Here is a 21,639-nt window from a genome sequence, read left to right on the forward strand (position 1 = left end):
TAATTTATCAGAGTTTGTTTTAATGGCCTCTTTTTTACCCCATGAGGTGAGGAAGGAACTTCCACTCTATGGTTATGTGGACTTCAAACATGCACCACCTGACACTGCAAAGATGAGACAGACAACTGGTTATTAATCATGTGTACTCACTTGGCTAGGGGAGAAGGGCACAATGTGCTACATAGTAAAATGTGAGGGTCACTGAGGTACACAATGAATGAGCACATCTGTGGGAGGCAATGTTTGGTGTCAAAAGGTTGAGGTGACCTTATTTCCCATGGTACCATGTAATCAGCTTCTTTGAATAATTCTGCAAGCTGGAAGGGAACAGAGATCTGCTACTTAGGAATAAGCAAGGTATGCCCCTTATCCCCTTGATGAAGATGGTTGTTTGATAGTGGACCTTATCTGCAAGTGTACAGTCTGGAGGGGAACTTTCATTTAGGCAATTTGAGGCCCTGTTGGTTTCACTAAATGTCAAGGAACCCATAATATTGAACCTTAATTTCAGACCTTAGAGCACAGTGTAGTTTTCCGTATAGAGATTTTTTTTTTCTCTCATCTCTGAGATGCATCATCTTATGGTATAGCCTCTGATCACCATTCCCACACCCTCAGTCTAGTCCATCATGTAGTTTAATTTTAAATTACATCGCATAGATTGACCTGTAAGATCCCCAAACTTAAACTGCCTTGTTTCAGGGAATATACACACTTATCTGCCCTAGGACACCTCCCTTCTCATCCTATTTTTCTTTTTTTAACTTTCTTATAAGACATAGAGGGTATCTCAGTATCTTCCTTACGATCATAGCTACTGGTCTCTAAAGTTCTATGGGAAAGGCTAGGTCTTTATCTTAGCATTCCCATTCCTAGCATGGGACCTTCCAGAAAGCAGGTTACTCAGTAGATATTTGGGGAATAAGAGAATATGAGGTCTGACTTGTGAAATAATGTCCCCTAAATTCTTTAACAAACTAAGCATATTGAAGTGTAAATCCTTTAATTTTATGGAACAAAAGACTGAAGGCATAAAGAGCACCAAAGTTGATGTTTTATCATTTTTTTATATTCCATTATCACAGTAAATTTACTGTGGGATTCTTTCACATTTCCCTGAAAACCCCTACTATGATGTCATATTTTCTTATTTAGATGATTTTTTTAAAACCTCAGATTTCAATAGGAGTGGGAGAAACTGCTGGATGTGCCCCTGTGATGCACACTGGCTATTGTGGTAGGTCTGGCTCGGGCTCTTGCTTCCTCATCTCTCAAAGCTTCTTTATATCTTGATGAGAAGACATTGGGAACTGTACCATTGACCTTGGCCAAATATTCCAGGACTTTCATCTTGCTGGTTTCAGTTTGAGCTTTTGGACCCCACAGGAACTCGTAGCGTGGAGGTTCACTGTTCAGTACTTGGCGGTACTCCAGGTACCGTAGTCTCACCAAGTCTTTGGTGATGAGCTTTCTGGGCTCACCATAGATGAAATGCTTCCTCCCAGCAAATACTCGCATCATACCCAGGAATTTCCAGATGTCTTCCTCAGCAGCACAGTTGCCCTTCATGAAGATCACACCCAGGACTGTCATCAGGAGACCGGTCTTGGGTAACCCTCTGCCAGCACGCACCCTCCCATTGTTAGGGAGTTTCACTTTGCTGACCAGGTCATAGGAGTGTCTGGTTGAGTCAACTTCTTTCAATTCAACCGCAAAGACAACCTCAATGCGTTCAGAGGCTCTCTTAAGGATCTCAGGATATTGGTTTTTGTAATTTTGGCCAATAATCTTCATCATGTCTTCCTTCACAATGGGCTGTTTCATTTTATATTTGTACAGAAGAAACTGTTCCAGCAAACCCGCCTTCATAGTTAGAATATCAATGCATGAGCTCTTAGTAGAAGGTGAGACCGTAGGGAAACATAGGTGCTCCTTATGTTGGCTGTCCTCACCCTCATCAGATCTTGTACCAGAAATATCTGAAGAGGTAATGGTGGTAGATGGGCCACCCCAAGACTCCTGGGAAGTGCTAATTGACTCTGTAGCTGATAGATTTTGGGTATTACCCTCCAAAACAGGAGAAGAGGAGGTGGGGGGCTCTTCCATTGCTACAGGGGCCTGAACTCCCTTGTGATTCTGGGAGTTACTGTGAGACTGGTGGCGTTTCTCACGAGTGCGGTGCTTACTCTTCTGACTCCGAGGCATAATGAATATGATCACGGACAGTGGTCAGGAGTTTGAGCAGGCAATGAGGACCCACTGAAGGAAGACGAAGTTTAACGGGATGTGCCCACCTTCAGCATGAAAACACCACCTTGGCTGGTGGTATATAAGGAAGGCTACATTTGTGGTTTTCCTCGAGGGCACTTCTCTAAAAACCCACAGGGCTCCCGTTCCCTAATCAGCCAGTCCGTTGGGAAACCTGTGAAAGAAAGTAGAGTGAGGTTTATGCTGCTTCCTGCCAGACCTGCCTCAGGCATGCTGGGGTGACGGTAGGGGCTGCCGGTCTCGTGGTTGAGGAGTCTCTTACGGAAGACACGCATTCAACTAGTGGCAGGTCATGGGGTTTTTTCCTCTGTTCTCCTGAGGCTGACATCACAAGCATCCCTGGCACCCACAATAAGGAAGTGAAAGTGGTTTCCAGCTTATAATTCCTGTCTAGGTCTGAATGTTCAGTGGGGAATTTTCTATCCTGGCCTCTTTGTGGTCCTCAATCCTCATTAAGGGTCCTTACTTTGGGTCTGTGTAGGGCCTGGCAACTCCACCCCTTTCATTGAATGGTAACTGTACCTTCAAACTAAGGATTTCAGTCCCTGTAAATCTGATAGAAATAAGTGTTGTGGGATTTTTGACTTGATAACCTGGCACTAGTTCTTAGGGCTGCAGCCAGATTCTTGGTCACTCTCTCTGTTCAGTGGTAGGTAGTCCCTTGGTCCTTGCTTTGATCCCTGACCCTTTTCATGGCCTGGAGTTCCTCCCTCCCTTACCCTTAGACCTGCCCCTCATATCAAGGTCTTTACCACCCTATGACCCGTAGAAGAAAGTGAGGATCTCTTTATCTGGTCATACCTGTCCTTGGTGTCCTGAAGCTGGACACTTGTAAGAAACTAATGCTTTTGTTCTCCTACTATTAGGGGCATGTGGCTCCTTTAGTCCTCAGGGTATTCACTTTGGCCTGTGAAATCTTTCCACTGTTGCTGCTTAAGCCACACCCCTTAGACTAAGTCTCCCATCCCCCTGTGACACCACAGGAGGAAGTGAATATGTCACATTATGTCAACAATGCTCAGGTACCCAAGGGCTTCTAGCAAAGGCAGGATTCTATGTGATTCTCTTCAGGTCTCAGACAAAAGGGTTCCCTAAGTTCTCACTCAGAATTCTCCTCTTCGTTACTGGTAGGACCTGAGACTCGTTCCTTTGCTTGTCTGAGGTCTCTTACCTTAAACCATGGGAGCCCCATAGTAACTAGCATCAGAGGTAGACAGGCCGGCGACCCCTCTCAGACCTAGGAGGCCAAGGCAGAGCTGCCAAGATAAGCATGCCCTCACTTGTTTAGGGTTTCTCAGGGCCACAAGAGCTTTGGTTTACATGGGTGATCTTAAGCTAAAAGAAAGTGGAAACACAGGGCCTGCACAAGTTACTCCTGCCTGTTCCTTTCCAGGTGTGATATCAGGATTCAGGCTTCATGGGGCCCTCTCTGACCCAGCTGGGGGTTTGCCGCTAGTCTTCTCTTAGGATCCTTACCTTGACTCCTAGCTGGCCCTGGGTTTCCACTTTCTTTCAGCCTAAGATCACCCATGTGGACCAAAGCTCTCTTGGCCCTGAGGACCCCAAAATAAGTGAGGGAATGCTTATCTTGGCAGCTCTGCCAAGGGGGTCACCCGCCAGTCTTCCCGTGATTCTAGTTATTATGGGGTGTTTGCCTCCTTAGTCCTCATTCTTCAGAATTTTCATATTGACTTCTGTCTCTTCTTTGAAAGGCTTCCTGGGAAATACCTCATCCTTCCAAACACTTGCTTAGTCTCCCTACTGCAAAGCTAGCAGTGAATGGGTTGATTCCCAGGGTGATGTGAGATGAAGAAGCTGGGAAGGGTAGGGGCCCATGGTTGGTGGTGTGCTCTCACAGAAAGCAAGCTGATCTCTTCCTTCTCATCACAGTCTTAGCCCCTTCCATAATTTCACTTCTAAAAGATTTACTTTCTACAATGAAGGGGCTCAGCCACATGATACTGTGAGTCCCTGATATTTTGAGGTTTACTGACATTTTCTTTGTTGATAATGTAATTGTCACTGAATACTGTCTCTTTCTTTATTCATACTGCACCCTGATTTTGCTATTCTTATTGCTTGTTCCTTGGGCTGTGTATTCCAGAACTGTATTTTGGGTATGAAGTTGTGCTTTTTAACACCTAAAATACATTTTGAATACTGAGCTGAAAAATGAAATAAGTGACACAGGTGTGCCTCACCCTGGAAGGAGTGACAGTGTGGGCTCTAGAGGAATCCAGAGCCAGGGTCTAGGCCAGCAGAGTTACTTTCCCGCCTTAAATTTGAGAATATTCTAAGTTCTTCAGCTGAAAAGTGAGTCCAATAATGTTTATCAGGTAGGACAACAGACCTACATTTGATGTGTTTAACCCACCTGGCACAGTGTTGAGCAAAGTTCAGTGTTTTTATTTATTAAGATTTTATTTATTTGAAAGAGAGATTACGAGCAGGGGGAAGGTCAGAGGGAAGGAGAGGGACAAGCAGACTCCCCGCTGAGCGTGAAGCCGGGCTCAGGGCTTCATCCCAAGGCCCTGAGATCATAACCTGAACTGAAATCAGGTGCTTAACCAACAGTCAGTCACCTAGGCACCCCTAAGTTTGGTACTTTTAATGAATGGCAGTTATTACTAAGATGATTTTGACCCCAGATGGTGACATTGTTTCCTCACAGAATTTTATTTCCAGCTTGAATTAGATAATATGCAACTCCAAACAATATAGAAATCTAAATCCACGAAATGCTCCTGGACAAATAAAACTCAATAGTATTTGCCCATCAAAGCATCTATTGTTTAATATGGGTTTGGGGTTGTCTTCTCCAGTTGGATGCAACTATAAGTTGCTATTTGTGCCAAGGATCAACAACTTCCCTCCTGGGTCCATTTCCATCCAAACCACCCCCTATTTTCATTCATTTTATCGCCACTAAAATTTGGTCTCTCCCTTAAGGGTTTGACAAATTATACTAAAAAAAACTTAGTTAAAATGCCCTTTTAATGGAGTAAGAGCTTTTACTTATCCCGTGATAAGTGGTAAAGTCCAGGGGCTTCTTGGAATCTCACTTCAATGGAGTATTACTCTGATTACTCAGAAACTCTCCGGACACTCTATGCCTAGAACATATTTGTGCACTGGGTTACCTGCACTGGAGCAAGCATACAGGACCCCTTCCATTCCGGCCCCAGCCAGGGACTGTCAGTGGTTTTGTCACAATCCCAAAGTAACTGTGAAAATCTTTTCCATTCTAGGCCTAGTCTCTCAATGTGGAACAACTGACTGAGGACCTGGTCCCGCCCTGCCAGGCGCTCCCACAGCCACATCCAGCCGATTGCACAGCCTGGCTTGGAAAGACCTCCCCCTCAAGGGACTGGCACTTTACCCAGGCCAGCACAGCCTTGATCAGGTAATTTACACCATACTGTTCTCATCTAGGACCTTCCCTGTGCACCTCTTTTTTTTTTTTACTTGTCATTTATTTATTTCTTAGAATGTATCTTATCATCCTCATTATATGCTGACTACTGCTAAAGTCTACAATTCTATGTGCCATGGTCCAGTCTTAGTTTTCTTAACAATCCCGGTGCTTTTAGGGAGTTTTCCAAAGAGCAGGTAATCAGTTAATGCTAGAAGAAAGAAGGGAATGAGCCAGAAGTGTAATTTATTTGATTTAATGTCTCACACTTTTTGAATTAGCTATGCATATCCAGTTATATATTATTTAACTTTAAAAGTAAAGACAAAGAGAATGGTTACTTATTTGTCACCAATTTTTGATCCCAAGTATTTTCTTATGATGTTCTTTCACATTCCCATGAAAAACCCAATTCCAGTAACATGTTACCTTGCTCTGTAGCAAAAAGAAAATACTATAGGTTTTTCAGCTTGTTTACAAAAACAAATCTCTTACTTTGAAACCTGAATAGTAATAAATGTGTTATCTATGGCATTAATAAACTTAGATTCAGATGCAAAATATTCAATTAAAACGAACAACCTTTGAACACTTAAAGAAAAAATAGACCTACAGATTACTTATGTGCAACAGGAAAAAAAATTAATGCTCCTTGTTATCTGCTTTTGGATCACAAATATAGTATAGATGGTTTGTGACTTTCTTTTTCATATACCAAACCTACAACTCTCCCTTGTGAGACAGCAATAAATGAGATCCATGCCATTCTTAAGTTTATATTCTAGAGCTAAATGACCTATTACAAGAAAAAACACATTTGAGAATACCTAAATAAGTATAACAATATATGTTTATAGAAGCTAACAGTTTAGAACAAACAGGAGGAACATCTATGCTTTTTTTCCCTCCGATCCCTAGGGCTCTGCACTACTGGGAAGGTGCCCTCTTCCACCCCAGGGAAAAGCAGCCGCCCCGACTGCCTGACTAGACGCGGCGCTTGCTACGGGCCCCCTTCGCGGCAGACCCCCTGGCCTGGGGTCTGGCCCCCACACGCTCCTCCTCGTCTAGCAGAGCCTCCTCGTACAGCTGGGGGTAAGAGCTGGGCACCGTGTCGTTGATCTTGGCCATGACCTGCAGCACCTGCATCTTGCTGGTCTCCGCGCGGGCCTTCGGGCCCCACAGGAACTCGTGGCGCAGAGGGTCGCTGGCGGGCACCGGGCGGTACTCCAGGTAGCCCTGGCGCACCAGGTCTCGGGTGATGAGCTTGCGCGGCTCACCGAAGACCAGGTGCCTCTTGCCCTCCTGCACGCCCAGCACGTTGAGGAACTCCCAGACCTCCTCCTCGCTGGCGCGGTTGCCCTTCATGAAGATCACGCCCAGGAGCGCCATCAGGAGGCCGGACTTGGGCAGCCCCTTGCTGCCGCCACCCAGGGTGCCCTCGCCGGGTTGGGCCAGCTTGCTGACCAGCCTGTAGGACTGGCCGCGGTCGTCGGCCTCCCGGACCTCCAGCCCGAAGACCAGCTCCATGCGCTGGGAGGTGAGCCTGAAGATCTCGGGGAAGTGCTCGCGGTACTTCCTGCCGATGATCTTCAGCAGCGCCACGCGCATCAGGGGCTCCCCGGAGCTGTGCTTCTCCAGCAGGAACTGCACCAGCATGCTGGCCTTGCGGATCAGGGGCGTTTTGCGAATGGCCAGAGGGGCGGCCGGGGCCGCAGCCGCGGCCGGGTTCTCAGCGCCCTGGTCGCCTGGCAGGCCTGGGGACCCTGCGCCAGGAGACCCAGGGGCCGGGCCACCTTCGGGTGGTGAAGATGGACCCGCCTCCTCCGGGGAGCCCGGGGGAGCGCGGGGGGGCTCTTCTGCTGCTGCTGGTGGTGCTGGTGCAGCAGCAGGAGCACCCCCGACACCCTGAGCCTCACCGCGGCGTTTCTCCCGGGCACGGGCCTTGTTCTTCTGGCGCCGAGGCATGGTGACACTGGTCAGGGCTGGCAGGCAGCGAAGGCACCTGGAGAGAGGGGCCAGTGAGGTGGGGGGAGCCCCTTCAGTGGAGAGGTCCCACCCTGGCTTTGCCCACGGCCGCCCCTGCAGGGTCCCTCAGGGCACTGCTCTAGGACCCCACAGGGCTCCCGTTACCCTGGTCAGCCTGGGCCCTGAGGAGGAAGGTGGTGTGAGCCTTGGGCCCCAGCCAGCCAGCCCTGCCGGGGTGTTACCAGGGTGACGGCAGTGTTCCTGACCAGCCCGGACCCTCCCAGGCCAAGGCCAAGGCCAGGACGGGGGACTGCGCGTGGCCTGTGTTCTAGGGTATGGATTCCCCTCAGTCGTCTCAAAGGCCATTTCCTTCCCGCCAGTAGGCCTGGGGGTCTCTGCCTGTGCTGAGCTGAGCCAGAGCCCGGCAGTCCCGGGACAAGGCCTGCAATCCCCGAGACCCCGCGAGATAAGTGAAGGGACCTGGGGCTTAACCGCCATGTTGGGGCCTCCGAGCCCCGAGAGCATGAGTGGAGCGGGGCAGGGCCTGTTGCACCTCTCTTTCCGGGGGAGTTGGGGCTGGGGGGTTGTTGAAGGTGTGTCCCCAAAGTTGTAACCCAGGACTCCTTGCACATCGACCCCTAACAGTATACAGGTCCCCAGTTTGGGCTCACCCTAGGCAAGAGCTGTCCGACAAGGCCTCACTACCCACGGCGTGGTCCAGAGGAAGTCCTCGAGAGCCAAGAGGTCCACTTCCGGTCATGTGGGTCTGGGCCCCCAGGAGGAGGACCCTGGAGGGTGGAGGCGGGCTCTGTGGGCGGGGCTCTTTGGGCGGGGTAGGGAGTGATGAAGGTAGTGTGTGGTGTGCTGGATTGTAGGGGGAGGAGTCTCACAGCGCTCACACAGGGGCTTTCACTGATTCTTCTCAGCCTGTTGTTCTCAGACCAAGGAAGGGTCTCATTCTGTTCCCTGCCTCCATTAGGAAGTATTTGGGTGCCTGAGCTTAGCTGCGTTGTTGGAGCCCTCCACACATAGGACTCTTGGGCCCCACTTATGTGGGGGGTGCATACCTCATTACTCGCTCAGTGTCTCACTACACTCCTAAAAGGTCCTTGGCTCCTCCAATCAGCTGACCTAAGGCCAACTCCTCACACCAAAGACTTCAAATCTGTGAGCCTTCTGATAGGAATTCAAGGTACACCTCATCACACAGCTCCTGCCTGAGGCTTCCCACACATGACTGTCATAGGGTAAGAATCCCGTGGGATCCCTTTTCTGGGTGGATGAACCCTTCAGGTTTCATTCAGGGAACTTGCAGAGAGTTAGCAGGTCAGGAGTTCCTTCCTTTTCTCACTTCATACCTCCCCATACCCCCATCAAGGCCCTTAGAAATCCCATGGGAAAGTGGGGTGCTCCTAAACCTGACCACCTTCCTGGGGCTTCTTTTAGTTGACATCATTCTCATTGCTCCAAGATTCTGGAATGAATTTCCATCCTTATGTATAATTGTTGTGATACTTGCTAGTCTAAATAGTTTGTACCTTGTACCTTTTGTTCTATTGAGATGTTAATGAAGCCCAGTCCACTTTCAATGGCAAATTTTCAATTGGTTATTAGCACAGCTTGCAGAGTCACACTGCTACAAACAACCCATACATTTTTTTAAAGATTTTATTTATTTATTTTACAGAGACACAGCGAGAGAAGGAACACAAGCAGGGTGAGTGGGAGAGGGAGAAGCAGTCTTCTCTCTGAGCAGGGAGCCGGATGAAGGCCTCGATCCCAAGATCCTGGGGATCCTGACCTGAGCCAAAGACAGATGCTTAACCGACTGTACCACCCAGGTGTCCCTTTCAGTAAGTTTTTAAATTTTTTTTATTTAAATTCAGTTTAGCATACAATGTATTATTAGTGTCAGAGGTAGAGTTTAGTGATTCATCAGTTGCATATAACACCCAGTGCTCATTCCATCATGTGACCTTCTTAATGCCCATTCCCCTACCCACCTCCCCTCCAGCAACCATCAGTTTGCGTCCTGTATAAAGATCCTCTCATGGTTTGTCTCGCTGTTTTCATCTTCTTTTATTTTTTCTTCCCCTCCCCTGTGTTCATCTGTTTTGTTTCTTGAATTCCACATATGAGTGAAATCATATGGTATTTGTGTTTCTCTAACATATTTCACTTAGCATAATGCACTCTAGTTCCAGTCACGTCATTGCAAGTGGCAAGATTTCATTCTGATGCCTGAGTAATATTCCATTGTATATATATATACCACCACTTCTTTACCCATTTGTCTGTTGGTGGACATCTGGGCTCTTTCCATATTTTGGCTATTGTGGATGTTGCTGGCCCTTCAAATCAATATTCTTGTACCCTTTGGATAAATGTCAGGTTGTAGGGTAGTTCTTTTTTTAACTCTTTGAGGAACTGCCATACTATTTTCCAGAGTGTTTGCATCTGTTTGCATTCCCATCAACAGTGTAAGAGGATTCTCCTTTCTCTGCATCCTCACTACTATCTGTTGTTTCCTGTGTTGTTAATTTCAGCCATTCTGACTGATGTAAGGTAGTATCTTATTGTGGTTTTGATTTGTGTTTGCCTATCAGTATGTTTTTGTAGTTATCTCCTAAAGAAACTGTAGATGTCTTTTTGGTTTTGTATTAAGTACATCTTGGATATTATTGTTTTCAGTAATATATCTTCCATTACATGTTGTAATTTGTTAGTGATTTTGTTTTGTCAGATTCCTTAATTTGCTGTGTTGATTTCTTTATACAACATCTTTCTGAAGCTGTTTATGTGTCTTAATAATTTCTGTACCAATTACTTGGAACTTTTTAATTAAGATATTATGTTGCCACCATTTTTACCTCTTTCATTATTCTTTCCTTTTATTTACTTTGGTATTCATATTCTTGTCTAATAGTTGTGTAATGTGTATGTATTTTCATCCAGTTGTAGACAGTGGATTTGATATCATATGTCTTTGTTTTCTCGTCAAACCTATTAGATATATTTGCAGTAGTTCCCATTTAGTATATTCATTATAGATTTTAGAAAATGGAAATTCTTCTTTCTTTCTTTCTTTCTCTCTCTCTCTCTCTTTTTATTTTTTTACCAATATGGAACAAAATTTGCATGTCATCCTTGCACAGGGGCCATGCTAGTCTTCTCTGTATCGTCCCAATTTTACTGTATTTGGTGCCAAAGGAAGCATGGAAATTCTTTTGTAATGCAAGCTTGCCAAAACTTATTATCATCAGCAAGTGTTATTTATTTTGTCAAAAGCTTTTTCTTTACCCTTGCACATAGTCCCATCCTTTTCCCCTCTTTTTTTTTTGCTATGATAGTGATTTCCATTTGGAATGCATTTTCTAATGTTAATTCACTGCTATATTGGAAATACTATGAATTTATTTAGGATATTTGTCTCTATGAAGTGAGCTTGGCTTTAGTGTTATTTTATTGAGGGATTCTCACCTGGTCTTTGTATCAAAAAGAGGTAGCCTATTTTTAGTGGTTGAATACTCCCGAGTTTTTGTATAATTTAAAAAAGTTTACATGAGGTGGTGATTACTTTTTCCTTTATCATTTTGTGTAAGAAGCCCAAAGGCCTGGATAGCCCTGGAGTCTTTTTTTTTTTTTTTTAGATTTTTATTTATTTATTTGACAGAGAGAGATCACAAGTAGATGGAGAGGAAGGCAGAGAGAGAGAGAGAGGGAAGCAGGCTTCCCGCTGAGCAGAGAGCCCGATGTGGGACTTGATCCCAGGACCCTGAGATCATGACCTGAGCCGAAGGCAGCGGCTTAACCCACTGAGCCACCCAGGCGCCCCAGCCCTGGAGTCTTTTGATGTTGCCTGGGTTAAACTGCTGTTTCAATTTCTAATTTTGTTGAATGAAGATGTCTGTCTCTCTGTGGGCCTAGTTCCTTATTTATATTACGTTAACCTTAAAAGTACGCATCCAGTTATTTTACCAGGAAGATAGGTTTATCTGGAAATAGCAGAGAATTTCAGTTTGGGACTTGGAGACTAGGCACAACCATAGTCAAGTCCAAGAACAATGGAGAGGAATACTCTTTTATAGCTGGAAGGAAGAGTTGGGGGAGCTCTTTTAAAGTCCATTGGAGTAAACTTGGAGTTTGAAATGGCTTTTCATTGGCTAAGTTGTGAGAGTCTCTCACTGGTTGGGCTGTTCCTGGGCAAGGAAAAAAATCTTTTTTTTCTTCCTGCTCTTGTAGTGAAGTATTATGAGCTTCTTTCTATTGGGAATACTTTTCTACTTGTCTGCAGTTGAAGACAAGTGGTAAATTATGAGAGCTCCTTTTTCTGGCCTTCTGCCTCCATTTTAGATGAGTTTTCCTTTATTTAATTTCACAGTATTTTGATAAAATGCTCCATTTTGCAGGCATATCTCAAAGATATTGTAGGTTCAGTTCCATACTACCATAATAAAGCTAGTACATATTGCATTAAAACACGTCACATGAATTTTTTGGTTCCCAGTGCATCTAAAAGTTATATTCACACTGTACTATATCTATTACTTGTACAAAAGCATTATGTCTAAAAAAAAAAAAATACAGTGTGCATACCTTCATTTAAAAATAGCTTAGTGAAGGGGGCACCTGGGTGGCTCAGTGGTTTAAGTCTCTGCCTTCGGCTCAGGTCATGATCCCAGGGTCCTGGGATCGAGCCCCACATCGGGCTCTCCTCTCAGCAGGGAGCCTGCTTCCCCCTCTCTCTCTGCCTTCTTCTCTGCCTACTTGTGATCTCTGTCAAATAAATAATAAAAAAAAATAGCTTAGTGAAAACCCCATGCTCATACAGTTCTGTTTATGTGGGACATATTAACTAAGTGAAATTTCTAAATGCCTTTCAGCTATAAATTCATTAAACTTGTTTTTATTTGTGATGTATGAGTATAAAATATGTGTTACTTTTATATAATTTGAACGAAGGATACTACAAGTACATTTAAAAATAAAGTGAGAAGATGATAATTTCCATATTGAAATTATAACTTTTAGGACTTAAGAAGTTGTAGTAAATACTCAAAGGTGAGTGAGTTTTAAATAGTCATCAAAGATGGTGACATATACGCAAAAAAAAACCACCAACTTTCAAAGAATACCACTTATACTAGAAGTGAGGAAAATGGGGAAATTGGTTTTTAATAATTTCTGGAGAAAACCCGAGTTTGATTGGTGCTCAGTGAATACCTATTAGATAGATTAATTGACTGGCTGCTTTATATGGTGAGACACTGAGCTGAGAGATACATGATAAGCTATGGTATAGAGGCACACCTTGGAGATGGTGTGGTTTTGGTTCCAGATTGCTAGAATAAAGCAAATATTGTGACAGGGAGAGTCCATTGAATTTCTTGTTTTCCCAGTTCATATAAAAGTTATGTTTACACTGTATTGTCATTTTTTCAATGTGCAATACACCTGGGTGGCTCAGTGGGTTAAGCCTCTGCCTTTGGCTCAGGTCATGATCTCAGGGTCCTGGGATCGAGCCCTGCATCGGGCTCTCTGCTCAGCGGGGATCCTGCTTCCCTCTCCCCCTCTGCCTGCCTCTCTGCCTGCCTCTCTGCCTACTTGTGATTTATCTCTCTGTCAAATAAATAACTGAAATGGAGAAAAAAAAAAAGAGTGCATATCGTAATATGGGGCACCAGGGTGACTCAGTCTGTTGGGCACCAGACTCTTGGTTTCTGCTCAGGTTGCAATCTCAGAGGTTTGATTTTGAGCCCCACGTCAGGCTTTGTGCTGGGCATGGAGCCTACTTAAGACTTTCTGCCCCCTCCCCTGCATGCATGCACTTTCTCTCTCAAATAAATCTTTAAAAAATATTAAAAAGTACATACTGTAATAATAAAGTACCTTATTACTAACAATTGCTACCCATGATCTGGGCTTTCAGCAAGTCATAATCTTTTTGTTGATGGAAGGTCTTGCCTCTTTGTTGATGACTGCTGACTGATCAGGCTTGTGGCTTCTAAAGTTTGTGGTGGCTATGGCAATATCTTAAAATAAGACAACAACAAAGTTTGTCACATCGATTGACTCTTTCTCTCACACAGTTTCTTTGTAGCATTGACACTGTTTGATAATATCTTCACCAGGAGTAGATTTCATCTCATGAATCTACTTTATTTGCTCAGCTTTAGGAAGCAAAGCCTTATCCATTCAATCTTTATCATGAGATCACAGCAATTCAGTCGTATCTTTAGGCTCCACTTAATTCTAGTCCTCTTCTATTTTTACCACATCTGCAATTGCTTCCTCTACCTGAAATCTTGAAACCCTCAAAGTTATCCATGAAGATTGGAATAACTTTTTCCAGACCCCCATTAATATTGATATTTTTATTTTTCATGAATCTTAAATGTCCCTAATTGCATCTAGAATGGCAAATTCCTTCCAGAAGGTTTTCAGTTGGCGTTGCCCAGATCCATCAGGGGATCCATTAGCTATGATAGTTATAGCCTTATGACATGTATTTCTTAAATCGTAGACTTAAAATTTGAAATTAACTCCTTTATCCACAGAATGCAGAATGGATGTTGTGTTAGCAGGCATGAAAACAATGTTTATCTCATTGTCCATCTCCATCAGAGCTCTCAGGGGACCAGGTGCGCTGTCACTGAGCAATAATATTTGGAAAGGAACCTTTTTTCTGAGCAGTAGGTCTCAACAGTGGGCTTAAAATGTTTAGTAAATTATGTTATAAATAGGTGTGCTCTCACCCGACCTTTGTTTTTCCATTTACAGAGCACAGACAGAATTAATTATTAATTGATAATAATTAATTAATATTAACAAATATTAATTAATAATTCTTGAGGGTCCCAGGATTTTTGGAATGGGAAATGGGCTTTGGTTTCAACCAGCTGCATTAGTCCCTAAGAAGAGAGTTGTTAAGCTTTGAAACCACGCTTTGAGTTCTCCTCTCTAGCCACAAAAGCCTAGATGGCATCTTCTTCCAATGGAAGGATGTTTCATCTACGCTGAATATTTGTGTGTAGTGTAGCCACCTTCACGAATTACCTTAGCTAGATCTATGGAATAACTTACTGCAGCTTCTACATTAGCACTCGGTGCATTTCGTTTTACTGTTACGTTGTGGAGATGGCTTCTTTCCTTAAACCTCATGAGGCAACTTCTGATAGGTTCAGATTTTCTCTTGTTGACCTCCTCACCTCTCTCAGACTTCACAGAATTTAAGAGATTTAGCGCCTTGCTCTGGATTAGGTTTTGGCTTAAGGGGATGTATATTCTGACAGGTTTGATCTTCTACCCAGACCACTGAAACTTTATCCATGTCTCACATTTGTGTGCTCATTGTAGTACTACTTTTAATTTTCTTCAAGGACTTTTCCTTTGCATTTACTATTTGACTGTTTGGTGTAAGAACCTCAGCTTTCACCCTGTCTTGGCTTTTGACATGCCTTTCTCACTATGCTTAATAATTGCGAGCTTTCAATTTAAAGTGAAGGACATGGAAATCTTCCCTTCACTTAAACACGAAGAAGCCAGTGTGGGGTTACTAATTGGCCTAATTTCAATATTGTTGTGTTTCAGAATAGGCGATCTAGAGGAAAGGGAGACATGTTGGGAACGACTGGTCAGTGGGAGAGTCAGAGCACACCTAAGCATTGATTAAGTTTGCCATCTTCTGGGTGTGATTCTTGGCACCTCAAAACAATTGCAGTAGTTATAGCAGAGATCATTGATCATATATAACCATAACACATATAATAATAATGAAAAATTTGAAATATTGGAAGAATTACCACAATATAACATAGAAATACGAAGTGAGGGGGCGCCTGGGTGGCTCAGTGGTTTAAGCCGCTGCCTTCAGCCCAGGTCATGATCTCAGGGTCCTGGGATCGAGTCCTGCATCGGGCTCTCTGCTCAGCAGGGAGCCTGCTTCCCCCTCTCTCTCTGCCTGCTTCTCTGCCTTCTTGTGCTCTCTCTCTCTCTCTCTCTCTGTGTGTCAAATAAATAAAATCTTAAAAAAAAAAAAGAAATACGAAGTGAGGAAATTGCATTAAAAAATGTCACTGATAGTCTTGCTTTACACAGAGTTGCCACAAACCATCGTTTGGTAGAAAACATAATGATCTGAGAATTCCCATAAAATGAGATCTGCCTGTACATAACTTTTTTTTAAAGATTTATTTGTATATTTTGAGAGAGAGAGAGAAAGAGAGAACATAAGAAAGAGGGGCAAGAGGGAGAGGGAAAGAGAATTTCAAGCAGACTCTGCACTGAGTGGGGAGCCCAATGCAGGGCTCAGTCTCATGACACTGAGATCATGACCTGAGCTGAAACCGAGAGTCAGACACTTAACTGACCATGCCACCCAGGCTTCCCACATCACATTTCATATTAAAGGCAGGATATTTAAATAGAGCCCTTGTATTATAAAAATTCTCAAATGTATACAAGAGTATGGAGACTAGAATGATGAATCCAGTTACGTGATTTTAGTCAATAGCAATCCTCAATTTTCATAGGTAGAATCCTGTTCCTACTAAGGTTTAGGTGTTTGTTTATTAGCAAATGCACTACAGGGGTAAAAATGTGCTCTTCTATTAGGATGCCCATAATGTCTGTTGTTTCCTTTGTGGTAATGTTGGCAGTCATCTTCTTTATCCATTAAGTCCATTAGAGGCAGCAGGATGGTCATTTTCTAATTCCAAAATTCCCGAGTTTTGTATCTGAAATTCTTTGTTAGGTAGAACTTCTTCATTGCCCATCACTCATCTTGAGATATTGGTAATACTTACGGTGTTATTTTATCATTGTTGTGTCTCTACTCCACCTAAATTTTGTCCAGTTTTATTTACCTATTATCATGTGTAAGTGCTTCTTTCATTTGTGCTTATAATACTTATAAAAATTGTTATATAAATCCTTTCAAAGAATGGGCTTTCTTTTTTTTTTTTTTTAAAGATTTTATTTATTTATTTGACAGAGAGAGATCACAAGTAGACAGGCAGGCAGAGAGAGAGGGGGGTGGAGGCAGGCTCCCCGCTGAGCAGAGAGCCCGATGCGGGACTCGATCCCAGGACCCTGAGATCATGACCTGAGCCGAAGGCAGCGGCTTAACCCACTGAGCCACCCAGGCGCAGAATGGGCTTTCTTTAGCTGGCTCTACTTTTAATTGACCACTTTTGCATTTGTCTGTATTGTTTCCTTCCTTTGCTTCTTTGTCTTTAATATGCTGTTCTTTCTCTAGCTTCTTGAATTGTTTGGATGTTTTAAACATGTTTGTAATAAATCTGATTAATATAGTAAATATCCCTGTACGTACCCCCTTGGGCTATTTGAGCAATAGAATGCTATAGAGCTTTATGTGTGGTGCTCACAGTTTTTACAAGTTGAGTGTATCTCTCAATGCTTTTATGATTTTTTGAACATCTGTGTGTGTTTATGCATAAAAGTACTAGACCGAAATAGAGTTGTTTAGAGGAGGTTTCAAGTTCCAGAGTTCATGGGAGTATTTTGCTTTGTTTTCATTTTACTTATTAATGATAGAAGAAATTTGAGCAAACTTAAACACTAGTAAGAGAGTTGCTTTTTTTTTTTTCTCCCAGAAGAGAAAGTAAGGTTTCATGTGAGAAAGTCAATAAAAATAATTGGCCAACTGCAACATTCAGATAATTCAGGAAAACAAAAACTACTGGAAATAATATAGCTCTGAGGGGATATTTATTTATTCAGAAACTTTATTTTTTTATGCTCTTTCAAATCTATAGAAAAGTTGGGCAGAAAGTACAGTGAGTTCCCATACACCCTCTCATCCCCTTACACACAGTTTCTGCTATTATTTACATCTTATCTTGCATTCATTTATTGTGTTCGTTACAACTAATAAGCCAATATTGGTATATTATTAGTAACTAAAGTAGATAGCATACATTAGGGTTCATTCTTTGCATTGTACATTCAATGGGTTTTGACTAATGTATAATGACATGTATCCATCATTATAGTATTACAAAAAGTGGTTCTGCTGTGTGAAAAATCCCCTGTGCTCCACGGAGGCACCCTCCCTCCATCCCCCTGAATTCCTAATCTTTTCTCCTGTCTCTATAGTTTTACATTTTTCCAGAATGGCACATATTTAAAATAAGAGCATATGTAATACAAGTTGGTGCAGCCACTTTGGAAAACAGTGTGCAGATTCCTTAAGAAATTAAAAATTGAGCTACCCTATGACCCTGCGATTGCCCTACTAGGTATTTATGCCAAAAATACAGATGTAGTGAAAAGAAGGGCCATCTGTACCCCAATGTTCAGAGCAGTAATGTCCACAATCGCCAAACTGTGGAAAGAGCCAAGATGCCCTTCAGCGGACAAATGGATAAAGAAGATGTGGTCCATATATACTATGGAGTATTATGCCTCCATCAGAAAGGATGAATACCCAACTTTTGTAGCAACATGGATGGGACTGGAGGAGATTAAGCTTAGTGAAGTAAGTCAAGCAGAGAGAGCCAATTATCATATGGTTTCACTTATTTGTGGAGCATAACAAATAACATGGAGGACATAGGGAGATGGAGAGGAGAAGGGAGTTGGGGGAAATTGGAAGGGGAGATGAACCATGAGAGACTGTGGACTTTGAGAAACAACCTGAGGGTTTCGGAGGGGAGGGGTGTGCAGGGATGGGTGAGCCTGGTGGTGGGTATTATGGAGAGCATGGATTGCATGGAGCACTGGGTGTGAGGCATAAACAGTGAATCTTGGAACACTGAAAAAATAAAATTAAATTTAAAAAGAAAATGAGGAACAGTTAAAAAAAAAAAGAGGGTATGTAATCTTTTCATATATGCTACTTTAAATTAGCAGTATGCATTTAGCATTCCTCCAGGTCTTTTCATAGCTTGAAACTTCATTTTTTATATCATTGAATAGTGTTCCATTGTCTGGATGTACCACAGTTTATCTATTCAGCTGTTGAAGGAGATCTTGGTTGCATTCATTCTTTGGCACTTATGAATAATGCTGCTGTAAACTTCTGTGTACAGGTTTTTGTCTAAACATAATGTTTCAACTCATGTGGGTACACACTAAGGAGTACATTTGCTGGGTTGTAGGTGTAGGTTTACTTCTGTAAGGTTCTGTTAAAATGGTTTTCCACGTGGCTATACCATTTTGCCTTCCCACCAGCACCGAGAGGTCCCATTGCTCTGCATCCTTTCCAGTGTTCGGGTTTGTCAGAGTTTTAGATTTGAGCCATTCCAACAGGTGTGTAGTGGTATCTCTTTCTTTTAATTTGCAATTTCCAAATGCAATATAGTAGTAAACATCTTCTTATGTAGAAGTATGTTGTTTAATCTCCACGTATTTGAGATCTTTATGCTATTTTTTCTGTTGTTTATTTCCAGTTGAATTCCACTGTGGCCCTGGAGTATGCGTGTATGATTTCTGTTCTTTAAATCAGATGGTGTTTTATGGCACAGAATGTGGTTCTTCTTGATGTATGTTCCATGTGAACTTGGGAAAAAAAATGTGTTTTCTCCTGTCATTATGTTTTCTAAAAATATCATGTAGACCGTCTTCACTGATGGTGCTATCCAGTTTAATTATACCATTAATAATTTTCTGGCTAATTTGTCAGCAATTTAGAGAGGTGTGCTGAAGTCTCTTCATTATAATTGTGTATTTGTCTCATCCGTGTTTCCCTCACGTGTGTTGACACTGTGTTTTTTGGTGCATACCCATTAAAGACAGTAATATATCTTGGAGAATTGACCCCTTTGTGATTATGTAATACCTCACATTCTCTCTGATAATTTTCTTTGATCTGAATTCTGCTTGTCTGAAAGAAAACTGGCTAGTCCAGCTTTCCTTTCATTTGTATTAGAGTGGTATGTCTTTTTCCATCTCTTTAGGTTCTTTAATCTATCGGTGTCTTTACATTTAAGGTGGATTTCTTGTAGAAAGTGTATTATATGGTCTTGTTTTTTTATCCCCTCTGAGATTTTGTATTCTTTTAAGTAGTGTATTCAGACCACTGACTTTTAAAGTAATTCTTGCTATAGTTGGATTTATACTTACCATTACATTTTGTCCCTGTTATTTGCCGCTCTTGTTCTTTGTTTCTTTTTTATCTTTCACCCTTTTGCTCCCTTCTCCAGCTTTAATTGAGCACTTTATGATTCCTTTCTCTCTCCTCTTTGGCATAGCAATTATTTTTACTTGTTTTTAGTGGATGCTCTCACTTCGGGAATACGCATTTAGAACTCACCCAAGTCCACTTTCTAATGATGTGCCTCAGTTTCGCAGGTAGTGCCAGCTCCTCCCTCCTGTTTCTCATAAACTTGCTATCATTCAAACCACTTCCTCGTAAGGTATAATTACGGAATTGATGGTCTCTTCTTTTTTTGGACTATTATTTGTTAGAGCAAATAAAGGAAAAAAATATATTTTACCTTCATTTATTCCTTCTCTGGCATTCCCGTCGTCTTTCTATAGATGGGAGTTTCCAACCTATTTTATTTTTCTTCTCCTTGAAAAACTTCTCTTAACACTTTTTGCAAGGGAGGTCTCCTGGTGCCAGATTTCTTCGGTCTGTGTTTGTCTGTGAGCATCTTTTATTCTCCTTCACTTGAGAGGAGAATTTTACTCAATATAGAATTTGAGGTTGGTAGGGTTCTGTTTTTCAAATCTTTCAAACTTTAACTCTCTTCTTGCCTGCCTGTTTGTGAGGAGAAGGCCAATGTGATTCTTACTCTTGTGTCTCTCTTTTTCTCAAGAATTTCTGCTTTGGGCTAGTTTTCTACAGTTTGCATATGCCATGCCTGGGTGTAGTTTCTGTTGCTCATACTGCTTGGCATTCTTACAGCTCCTTGGACTGTTGATTTAGGATCTGTTGTTAATTTTGGAAAATTCTCAGTTGTCTTTATTTCATATGTTTGTTCTCTTTCTTGCTCTCCTTCTCCTTCTTCTAGTATTCCCATTACACAAATGTTACATCTTATGTCATCCCACAGTTTTTGGCTCTTTTCTTCCATCTTTCTCATTCTTTTTTCTCTCTACATTTCATCTGGATATTTCTGTTGACATGTTTTCAAATTTATTGATTTCATTCCTCAGCCATGTCCAGCCTATTGATGAACCTGTCAGAGGCTTTCTTCATTTCTTTTGCAATGTTTTTGATTTCTAGCATTGTTTTATGATTCTTTCTTAGATCTTACATCTCTCTGCCCATATTACCCCTTACTTATTCTTGCCTGGTTTCCCTTTTTCCACTATAGCCCACAGCATATTACTCATAGTTATTTTAAATTCCTGCTATGATAATGCCATAATGCCTGCCATATCTGATTCTAGATCTCATGCTTGCTCTCTCCCTCCTCAAACTATGTTTTTTTTGTCTCTTAGTATGCTTTATAATGTTTGTTGTTGCCATTGAAAGCTCGATGTAATGTACTGGGTGAAAGATTTTATGATTCTCTGGCCTGGAGTCAGGCAGTGTTTATTGTTTGCTATAGCTGCAATTGTCAGTGACTAAATTTTCTCTGGTGTCCTTTTCATCTTCTCTGTTTTTCTTAAATAAGGCCCAAGATGTACAGCTTCTTCAGTTGCAATCCTTTGTTATTAGACAGGAGCCCTGTTGATGTGGTAGTGAGGGATAGGACATGAGGTGGGGGGAGTGTTCTGTAATCTGATTAGGTCTCTGTTTTATAGTGAGCCTGTGCCCCTGGGATCTGACTTCACAAGTGCTTCTCAGTTTTTTCATGCCTTAGTTAAAACAGTAAGTAAAGAGGGCCTATTTTGCGGTATTTCCTTTTCTCCTCTTAGAAGGCTAGAGGATCTAGAATTGGCATTTCCCCTCCTCCACATGGCTTAGGCTCTAATAAAACCCTACTCAGTTTGGCTCTGGTAAATAGTTTCTCTGTAGGAATGTCTTCTTATGAAAAACAGATCAGTTTGGGCATTTTTCAAACTGGATGCTTTGTCCTTTC

The 21,639-nt window shown here is 42.4% G+C and overlaps 2 protein-coding genes, 1 long non-coding RNA gene and 1 pseudogene across 3 annotated transcripts; 1 reads left to right on the plus strand and 3 right to left on the minus strand.

Annotated features, from left to right (window-relative positions):
* Nucleotides 1-1,060: 1,060 nt before the first annotated feature.
* On the minus strand, nt 1,061-3,202 carry LOC125091966 (melanoma-associated antigen B5-like). The gene is made up of 2 exons (XM_047716164.1): nt 3,070-3,202; nt 1,061-2,422 (listed from the first exon to the last, which is right to left on the minus strand). The coding sequence occupies exon 2, from the start codon at nt 2,203-2,205 to the stop codon at nt 1,180-1,182; it is 1,026 nt and encodes a 341-aa protein (XP_047572120.1). The 5' UTR covers nt 2,206-2,422; nt 3,070-3,202; the 3' UTR covers nt 1,061-1,179.
* A 2,717-nt stretch (nt 3,203-5,919) lies between these two features.
* LOC125092091 (melanoma-associated antigen B17-like) lies at nt 5,920-8,410 on the minus strand. Its single transcript, XM_047716399.1, has 2 exons — nt 8,317-8,410; nt 5,920-7,682 (listed from the first exon to the last, which is right to left on the minus strand). Exons 1-2 carry the CDS (start codon nt 8,403-8,405, stop codon nt 6,665-6,667), a joined length of 1,107 nt encoding a protein of 368 aa, XP_047572355.1. The 5' UTR covers nt 8,406-8,410; the 3' UTR covers nt 5,920-6,664.
* On the plus strand, nt 8,295-9,382 carry LOC125092097 (uncharacterized). The gene is made up of 3 exons (XR_007124822.1): nt 8,295-8,440; nt 8,751-8,892; nt 9,333-9,382. It is a non-coding gene; the product is annotated as an uncharacterized LOC125092097 (long non-coding RNA).
* Nucleotides 9,383-10,761: 1,379 nt separating this feature from the next.
* LOC125092511 (uncharacterized) lies at nt 10,762-10,862 on the minus strand (annotated as a pseudogene).
* Between the last annotated feature and the right edge of the window lie 10,777 nt (nt 10,863-21,639).

Source organism: Lutra lutra, chromosome X (genome assembly GCF_902655055.1).
Source record: "Lutra lutra chromosome X, mLutLut1.2, whole genome shotgun sequence".
NCBI lineage: Eukaryota > Metazoa > Chordata > Mammalia > Carnivora > Mustelidae > Lutra > Lutra lutra.